We start from the raw sequence: 10369 nt of genomic DNA, 5'->3' as shown, positions 1-10369 counted from the left end.
TATCTATCTATCTATCTATCTATCTATCTATCTATCTATCTATCTATACGTATAATGGAAAGATAGAATCTTATGGTAGAAGATGGAATCCTTCTGGTGCAGATGATGTTGGCTTGAAAGGGATGTTATGTTCTCAAATACAAACACAAATAATTCTAATGAGGAAGAAAAGAGGACAACATTTTAAAGAGATTGGTCTGGCTACTCAGAGAATTCAATGACCACCTCTGGCTTTTAAAATACGAGTACAGAAACTGGAAACAAGAATAAGTAAATAAGTTTGACCACAAAGAGTAGCTTGATCCTTTGAGACTGTTAGGAATGCTAAATTTCAGAACAACTTGAGACCTTGAGTGAATGCTAAGGTCAACCAAAGAATTTTTAAAGCTATATTAGACACAAAAGAAAAATTAAAGAAAGGATAGTGGGAGCACTATTTGAATTAATGGAACAATGATAATATATTATGGAGAGGAGACAGAAGTACTGAGAAGATTAAGATTGATTCTGTATTATTTTCTTATTAATCCTATTTACAATGAATTGTTTTTGTCGTATAACTGCTTAAGTCATGACTCTGAATCTGAATTTGGTTCAGAATTCACCTGGTGTGTAATGGATTAAGTTTAGAAATCCAGCTGTCCTGCTAATCACTGATCTTTTCTTGTCTCAAGGAAATTAGGTCACCTTGGGGGATGCATGTATCTTTATACCATCAAGCCATGCTTCAGGGATGTCTGGTTTGCTGTCCAAAAAGGGCTGATCTGTTATCTTTTGACCTTGCACCTGGACTCCAACAATGAGCACTTCTTAGTGTCATGAAAGAAAGGTAGTCGTGACTATCTCCCATTACCAAACTTCCAATTAATCATGTTGTTCCCTGAGCCTCAGCTTTGTAACCAATCATGTTGTCCCCAATCCCATGATGTCATCTACCCTGTTCTATTCTTTGTTCTGTATTCACCGAAACTTATAAAAGAGGAACTGTCCTCTGGCCTGAGATCTTTGGCATAAATGGAGGCAATTCATTCACCCCTTTACTGACAAGGGGTGCCTTACTGACAGGCAGCATGGCCCCTCTTAATAAATGTTATCGTGCTGGGAAAATTGCCTCAGTTTACCCTTGTGTTAAATTTTTTTCATGACAGAGTTTAACTTCTATTTTTACTTCTGTTCTCTCTACCAAGAAGGATGATTTTTAGTTTATGAAATACAAACAAAAGTAGTCAACAGGGAATAGAAACCCAAGTTGAGTAAGGATATGGCAAGAGATTTTTAACAGCCTTTGATGATTTAAAGACACCAGATTCGTACCAAATGAATGCTAGGTTATGGAAAGAAGCTGTGGATATGACTACTAAGCCACTTTCTGACAATGTTATTTGGGAAGAGGTGGAGAATGGAAGAAGTGCTGCCAAAAAGGAAACAAGTAAAGATGGTTCCAGTTACCTGAAAAGAGGAAGGTGTTTCCTTCAAACTGTGGATCAATGGGACTTGAGGTTCCCAGATTAGGACATATAACTGGAGCAATAGTTTGCTATCATTTAGAAATAGAAGCAGTAACTAATGTGTCGGCATTAGTTTATTAATGTCGTGGCAAACTAAGCATAGATCCAAGAGTATCTGGATTTCAGGCAGTAAGTAATTAAAGTCTGTCATGATATCCTTGTATGTACATGATGAAATGACATGAAATTGATGGTAATACATTTAAGTGGATTTAGAACTAAGTAATGACTGGACACAGAGAATGATGATCACTGGATTAATGTGAACATGGAAGGGATTTTCCCAACAAGGTTGGGGAACCTGTGGCTCTCCAGGTCCTTAAGTGCAGTCCTTTGACTGAATCCAAACTTCATGGAACAACACTTGATGACCTAGAGGGCTACATGTGGCCTCAAGGCCGCAGGTTCTCCACTCTTGTCCTAGGACGTGCCAAAGGACTCCATCCTTGGTTGTAGTCTGTTTAACATTCATATCAATCACTTGGATGGAAACATAGATGGTGTGCTTATCAAATATTTGGGTAATAAGAAACTGAAAGGTAAAGCTAATATAATATATAACAGGATTGAGATATAAAAATATCTCAGTGGGTAGTTTTATGGGTTGAATCCATTAGATGACAATGCGAAAAGTAAAGTCTTAGATTTGAGGGGTTTTAAAATATCAGCTGCACAAATGCAGTAGGTGAGAGATGTAGCTAGAGTCAGCTAGGTGATGCAATAGATAGAGAACTGGGCCTGGAGTTAGTGAGTTCAAATCCAGTCTATGTGACCCTGAGTAAGTCACTTAGTATCTGTCTGGCTCAATTTCCTCATCTGCAAAATGGGGATGATAATAGTATCTACTTCCTGGGGTTGTTGTGAGAAGAAAAGGCTGCACTACTTATAAAATGCAGGACAAACCTTAAAATACTTTGTAAATGGTAGCTATTAAAGAGTTCTTAGTAGACTGCATATTAAATATGTCAATCTTGTGACCAAACATTAAAAAAAATCAGTGATATTGGGATATATTTACAGAATGTATTGCCCAGAAAAAATAAGTTGACAGGCCTCCTGTATTTCACCCTATTCAGACTTTATTTAATGTATTGTGGATAGTCATGTGCACCATATTTTAAGAAGGAAGCTGGAGCATATCCCAGAAGTAAGTTACTAAGATGTTTGGGGAATGGAAACCATGACATATATGGATCAATTGAAACAATTTGGAATACTTAGACTAAGGAAATTTAAGAAATAATGAAGCATACTTAAGAAGCTGTCATGGGGAAGAGGGCTAGACTTGTTTAGCTTGGTCACAAAGGGCAGAAATAGGAGCACGATAGGTAAATGTTGTAGAGAGCTGCTCAAATATGGAATAAGTTGCCTCAGGAGGTAAATATTTCCTCATCCCCAATCTCAGTCTGAATGGATACTTCCTGAGGCTGTTGTGGGGGGTGGGATTAGGATTGAAGAGCTATGGTTTGTATTTGATGACCTCTGAGTCATCAAAGTCTGACTGATGACCTGTAATTCTGTAATTACTCTGTAATTCTGTTACTCTATGGAATGCAAGGATGATCCAAAATCCTGTTTCCTTTTATTTTTGTGTTTATCTTTTTCCTTTACCCCTCAAATATTTTCTAAGGGTTTGTATTGTACCCTTAGAACATAATCTTATTACGATTATTGGGGGGCGGGGTATGGATCTTTTAATTCAGTAGCATAGCAAACCCCCATACTGAAACATACTCCAGTTCCACAAATGCAGATTAGGAATTCACCTATATGTTATAGTATTAGAACATTGATTACAGGGATTGAGAAGGTTAGTAGCTTGCACACAGTCACACACCCAGCATGTGCCAGACACTATATTTGGATCTAGGCTAGGACTTTCTGTCTCCAAGGTTGTCCTTCTATCTATTATGCTTTGCTCCTCCTCTCCTTAATCTTATATTGGAAAAAAATTGGCCAGAGTGCACAACAATAATAATAATTGGTATCTGTATAGCACTTAAAATTTATAAACCATTTCCCTAACAAGAAACTTACAGAGAGGTAGTAGAAGGATCATTATTCTCCTTTTACAGATGAGGAATCCTTAGGCTCAAAAAGCCTAAGGGACTCTTCTAAGATGAGTATATAGTAAATAGAAAGAGTAGTAATGGACTTGGAGTCAGAATGCATATGTCTTTTGTCCCTTGATAGCTATGTGGCTTTGAACAGGTCAAGGGACTTGAACGAGATGTATATAACTACTTTCAGTTCTAAAGTTCTATGATTCTGTAACTACACAGTAAATGGCAGAAGTGAGAATTAAACCCCAGGCCTTGCGACTCTAAGTGCCTCTCAGGACGTAAAATCAGAAAATGTTTTAAGACCCATTTTTCTTTCCCTTAATTATTACTGTAAAAATACATTCAGCATCTCAGTGGAGTTGCCAATAGTTTGAACTAAGCCTTGTGATACTGGCTGAATTCATTTTAAGAGGCAATTTTGAGTCCTCTAGAAAGTGAACGAACAGAACCGAATTTATAAACAATATGAACTTTGCTTGGTTTCTGTGTGTTTGCTCTGCACATAATGTCTCGATGTCCTCAAATAAGCCCATAAGTAAACATACCTGGGAAGAAATTAATTACTTGACAACACAATGTACTGGGAAGCCGGAAATTAAAAATTATTAGAGAAATAGCCTTAGGAAATTGTATGGGAAAGACTAAATACATTCAGCATTTCAGTTAAGCTTTTAAGATTAAACCCAAGAAACACCAAGTTCCCGATCCCACACAAATGAAATTGGTCTACAAAGCAAGAGTTGCAAAATAGAGATGAACTGGGAGTATCTTAGGAGGTGGGCTTGCTGGATTTTGCGTACACATTTGAAGGTAGCACTGGAAGTTGTGGTAAGAAGAGGAAATAAGGGTGAGTTATAAAGTTCAAATTTCAAAATATCTGAGGAACTCTTTCTAGCAACTGGGCAAAAGGATAATAGATGAAAGCGATTTAAGGAAAAAAGAAAGAGGAAACTGAAATTATCAGGGAGTTCTGAATTGCTGAACTTCAGGACAGGTTCATGGACAGCATGCACATTGTGAGGGGAAAAAACTAAACTACTAATTAAGCGTCTGCATTTTCAGCAACTCCTGCACAGATGGTGGTCAGGACCATTAATTCTGAATGCATTATACCCTGTTAATGATTTTGTGAAGGAGACACACTTCCAGTTTCTATCCTTCATGCTTTAACCAAACCTTAAAAAGCAGACCCACCACTTGCCCCACATAATATGGTCAATATAATTCTCTGCCTTTAATAATCAGACCTTTAGATCAGTAATACAAGTAAATGTCCTTAAACATTGCTGACATAATTTTAGGAATGTACTGATAATCCCCCAAATCCAAATGCAGATATTCTCTGAACTATTCAAGTAATAATAATGACTATGCAAAGTTAATCAGTTATAGAGTACCCTACCTGTCACATAAGAGACCCACAATAAAAGCAGTATCCCTAAAGGAAGACCAGCTTGCTGCATTGAGTAAGGTAACCCTGGGGAAAAAAAAAACAAAACAAATATTTCCACTGATTAAACATGTAGCCCTTTCATATTCATTTGTGTTAATTTTATATTGTAGGTTTCAATGGTATCATTGTAGTTCCATACACTTTTTAGCCATTTGTCATCTGACTAAATACTAATTTACATAGTAAGCCTAGAAGTACAACAAAGTTCTATAGATACTGAAAAATGAACAATTTGGTCTTACCAAGGAAACAACAAATAAAAGGAGATGCTGAATATTGACAAATAATTGTTACTTTGACTAGAGGTGAAATGAGAACCTAAGCAAATAAAGAAATAAGTTAATATGTAAGAGCACAAAAAAATTATACAGTCAGTCTGGTGTAATGGAAAGAGCATTGGATTTTGGAGTCAGAGAGCCTGAGGTCCTCAGCTCTGCCATTTACTACCTGTGTGAATCTGCAAATCGCTTAAACACCCTAGGCTCAATTTTCTCATCTGTAAAATGAGCAAGTTGGACTTGATAGCCTTTAAGGTCTCTTCCAGCTCCCAGTCTATGCTCTAATCTCTAGGATCCAATGATACCAGTGAACTTTCGATTTTCAGAAGTAAATGAAGATGATTCAAAAGCATAAGAACAAAGCAAAATTGCAGTTATTGCTCAGAAAATGACTGACTGGACAGTTTTTGATCTAATAAAAGTTGTATTCAGTCAGTGCTTTTTCTTTTCTGCACTTTTCTGATATGCATGCTTTCTAATGCTATGAAAGACATTAACTTCGGAAAACACAATGATCTTTACTTTACTGTAAGGATAAAAATCTATTTAGTTCATACAAAGCTTTTGTCTCCATATCACTTACTGAGAAAAAACAAAGAAATACCAAGTTCTTTAAACTTGGGCAGATTGTAGCTTCATTTTATAATAAAACTTAAAACAGTAAAAATAGAATCTTTTTTTTGGGCAAAGCATGATCTGCATAAATTTATGTTTCTAAAGTATCATAATGATTTTATATCTGTAAAAGTGCTAAAATACTGCATTTTTCCATTTCTCCTAAAATGTTTACTTTTAAAGTGACAGTATTTCCTTCATGACTTCATAATTTATGGAGATTTTTCAACCCCATAATTGTTCTTGAAAAGATAACAAAAATGGTGGCTGTTAAATGCAGAATGGGAAAAATCATAGCTTGAGCCCATAGCTCACTGTTCAAACTCCTACAAAAACAGGGTTAGGACCTAACAGTCCTATGAGTTATCATCTTATTATATCCCAGGAGAGAACACTAACCACTAGTGGTGGGACATCAACAGGGAATTTATCTTACTTTGCCAGAGATGAAAGATGCTGGTATTCAGTCATATATATGAAAAAAATTCAAGAAAGAAAATGACTAATTTCATCATTTAACTAAAATTATCAAATTTGAATGATAGATTCAAAATGATATTCTCTTTTAAAGTATGACTATGTTTGCTTAGGACTAGATTAGAATTTTAAAATACACTTACCTATTATTCCTGATCCTGTGATTGAGTTGACAACATTAAAAATAGCAGAGGACTGACGACAATTTCCCTTTTCTTTTTGTTTATGTTCAGAAACCAGAGATTCTTTGTCATCTAGATCTCTCTAGTCCAATAAGCCAACATTGGTGTTAAATAAAAACCCAAGAGGGGAAAAAAAGAAAGGTGTCAGACAAGATTATCAGTGATGGACACAGACAATAAGACAAGTGTGATGATGGTAAAAGTAATAACAACTATAGCGGAAGGATACTTTGTAAATATTAATTCCCACTTCCATTCCTGAAATTGACTATTTACACAGTGTCCCACAAAAACAAGACTGGCACCTGGTTAAACAGCCCTAATTCAAATGGATTGAAGCAATAAATGTGGCTTTGTCGAGTGACAATAGACATTTTCTCTGTGTTAGAAGGAAGATAAGCATAAGAAAAACTTTTTTGGGGAAGTGGAGTGAGTTCCTTGAAAGAGTTCTAAGTGGAGAACCCAGAGGAGGCTCTGGACCTCTGTCGGAGGATTAAGCTTTCCAGGACCACTGGCTTCGCTGCCCAGCCCATCAGTGTCTCCCACACATGGTCCCGGGTTACCTTCAGATTGCTGTAAGGCCGCTGTCCCTGGTAGCCCATTGGTGCAGAGGTGACCAGGTTCTTGCTGGGGAGGGAAGCACATAGGTCAAATGCTTGGAGCCCCGGGTCTGCCTTTGCCCCAGCGCCTGCAGCCGCCTCCTCCAGCAGCCACTCCCCCATCCCACGCAGCAGCTTCCCAAACTATAGGGTACCCAAGCGCAAAAACCCTGGGGAGACTGTTCCATTCACCCCTGGCACGGCGCGCGCTCTGAGCCAGGCTGCTGAGGGTGAGCAGTTTCTCTTTGCCCAGCTGGAGCTCAGCAGTCCCGGGCGAGGGTTTCTTAGCTAAGCGCCGGGTTCCTCCTCTTGGAGATGGTACAGGGTTTTTCTAGCTCCAGGACAGCCCCTATTTCCTCAATAAGAGAGGATTATTCTTGGCCCCAGGCTTTCAGTGGCAAGGAACAGCTTGTTCTGCTGTCTCTCCCCCGTCTGACTTCTACAAGTAGAAAGTGATGACCTGATAAAAATCGATTCCTGTTCTGGTTCCCTTTCTCCTGATTACCGGGTAGGAAAGCAGAGGGGCTGCGGGTAGCTTCATTTTATTCCTCCTGCTTTGCCATTTGTGTCCATCATCCTTCCAACCCAAACACCTTTGCCCTTTCACTTTCCCTTTGTGCCTACAGGAGCAGCGTTTACAGACACAGTTTGTAATTTGTAGTCGGAAAATTGGGGATTATAGATGAGAAGATTAAAAAACTTCCTGCGAATATGTGAACAGTAGTTCATATGAATCTGGCCCTGTAAAGTTTGCAGAGCATTTTCTTCACAACAACCTTCAGAGGGAAGTAATGGAAAGTATAATCCGCATTTTACAGAGAAAGAAATTGAAGGGCAGATCTCAGGTCATATAGGTAGTATCAGAGTGGGGGTACTCAAGTCTCCGATCTAGTTTGAATCTAATCTATCTGTTCACTACCTGTGTGACTTTGGGCACTTAAAGTCAGTGTGGTATAGTGGATAGAGTTGCTGGACTTGAAGTCAAGAAAACCTTTGTTCAAATCCTGTCTTATTAGCTTTGTGACTAATCAAGTCACTTAATCTCTTTAGCATTCAGGTTTTTCATTGGTCAATTGGGGATAATAATGGTACCTATTTGGAAGGTTTGTTGTGAGGCTCAAATTAGATAATGTAAGACCTGAAAGCTTTATATAAAAATGAGTAATTAAACTCTCAGGGCCTTGGTTTCTTCGTCTGTAAAATAGGAGGAGAATAATAATAGTGTCTAATTCAAAAGTTGATTATGAGGATCAAATTAGATAATGTATGTAAGCCACTTCATAAACTTTAAAGCATTATAAAACAAGCTATTAAACTTTCTCGGTCTCCTCATTTTTAGAATTAGGGATTTGGTTTTGTGTTGTTCAATCATGAATGCCTCATTGTGACCGTATGTGGGGTTTTCCTGGCAAAGATACTTGAGTGGTTTGCCATTTCCTTCTCCAGGTCAGATGAGGAAACTGAGGCAAACAGTGCTAAGTGACTTGTCCAGGGACACACAGCTTGTAAGTGTCTGAGGACAGATTTGAACTTATTGAAGATGAGTCTTCTTGACTTTGTGGCCCAGCACTCTATCCACTGAGTCACCTAGATACCTCCTAGGGAGGTCTAGCTGTTAACCAAGGCCCCCGACTAGGTCTAAGCTCTGATCCGCTCACCTGCCCTGACTGCTGAGTATGTCAAAATGAACTGCTAGTTAGTATCATTCAGGCATCTCAACCTGGAATTAAGAGAGGGAGTAGAAAGATAGTTTTAGAAATAGGGTCATGGAGGCAGCTAGGTGGCGCAATGAATAGAGCACTGGCCCTGAAGTCAGGAGGGCCTGAGTTCTACTCCAGCCTCAGACTAAACACTTGACACTTAACTAACTGTGTGACCCTGGGCAAGTTGCTTAACCCCAATTGCCTAAAAAAAAAAAAAGAAAAGAAAAAAAGAAATGGGTCAGCCTTAGTGATAGACCTGAATATAGGGAGGGTTTATTAGAACAGTAGGGGAGAGTGTAAAGTATAATGAAATAAATACTGTATCAATGCTGATTGGACTTTACCAATGTTATCAAATAGGCTAGTTGAGCCTTAGACTATACCAAATTTATAGAAAGCTTGAGATCTAAGGTTACGTATCAAGTCAAATGCACAAGTACAGTTGGTATAAGTCTTGGTCCTGAAGAGAGGCCATGTGGTGTGGGATTTATAGGGAGATATAGAAATATAAAGGAGACAGAACTATTTATTCTTTACCTTAATCTCCTAGAGATTTAATATTGTCCATATATAATATTGTCTTCTGTGACATGTTCATACAAGTAGATGACCTCTGGGACTCCATCCACACTGGGAGAATGAACATTCCCTCAATGTTAGCATTACTTTGATTATTCTAGGATTCAAGTTGTTTATGACAAAGAAGAGCCAAAGAAGGCATGATTTTGTTGGAGAAAAAAAGCCCATGAGCAGGAAAGTATATAGAGATGAAATTTAATCCACATCCTTATACGGTTAATATGTTCCAATGCTTCACAAATGTTAACATGAGAAAATTCTCCTTTTTAGTTAACCTTAGTCCTTCCTGCTGTCACTTAGCAACTTGGACCTAATTTCAGTGGATTCTGGAAAGAATCACATCACTTCAAGCCTCTAATGGGTGGGGTTAATGTTCTGTTAGGTAGAAGTGAGCATCTGTCCTCCATTTCTAAAGAAAGCTTTTTTTCCCCCTATATTACCTCCAAGCCCTAAATCTAACAGAACATTAACCCTATCCATTTTACAGACTAGCAAATGGAGAGAATTTAAGTGACTTGCCCCAAATCGCACAGCTAAGAAGTGTCAGACCTGGAACTAGGTCATCTGATTCAAAGACAAGTGTTCTTTATTCCTCAAATGACACACAGCACAATGACAAAACCTGCAATCCCAATGCTCCTTCTTCTTTGGGGCCCATTTTAAAAATGTCATCATTTTTGGTGTCTTTTTTTCAGTCTCTTTACTCCTTTCTAAGTCTGGTGTCTCCTTTCTGTGCTTTCTTTTAATTGAGTCATGTACAACAGAAAGTAATTGCAGATATGATGCACGGTATAGTTGAACTTAGAAGTGTCACAGTGCATGGCACATAATAGGTGTTTAATAAATGCTTGTTTTAAAAAAGTAAAGTTAGTCTAAATAGCAATGAACTAATAGAAGAGTCTTGAAGTTGAT

General features: G+C 38.0%; 1 protein-coding gene across 3 annotated transcripts in view; it reads right to left on the bottom strand.

Annotated features, from left to right (window-relative positions):
- SLC38A11 (solute carrier family 38 member 11) overlaps positions 1-7515 on the bottom strand; it is a 70794-nt gene extending 63279 nt beyond the window's left edge. For 2 of the 3 annotated variants that reach the window (XM_027866080.1, XM_027866082.1), the window contains exons 1-3: positions 7140-7358; positions 6538-6658; positions 4974-5048 (exon numbers count right to left, since the gene is read on the bottom strand). In XM_027866080.1, coding sequence (XP_027721881.1) covers positions 4974-5048; positions 6538-6658; positions 7140-7298 — 355 coding nt within the window. In that variant the 5' untranslated portion in view covers positions 7299-7358. The other variant, XM_027866081.1, reaches the window with a different exon arrangement.
- Positions 7516-10369: the final 2854 nt, after the last annotated feature.

The sequence above is a fragment of the Vombatus ursinus genome, unplaced genomic scaffold, assembly GCF_900497805.2.
Source record: "Vombatus ursinus unplaced genomic scaffold, bare-nosed wombat genome assembly UNPS02014779.1, whole genome shotgun sequence".
Lineage (NCBI taxonomy): Eukaryota > Metazoa > Chordata > Mammalia > Diprotodontia > Vombatidae > Vombatus > Vombatus ursinus.
The sequence above is the reverse complement of the archived record's forward strand: the minus strand, read 5'-3'. Positions and strand labels throughout refer to the sequence as shown.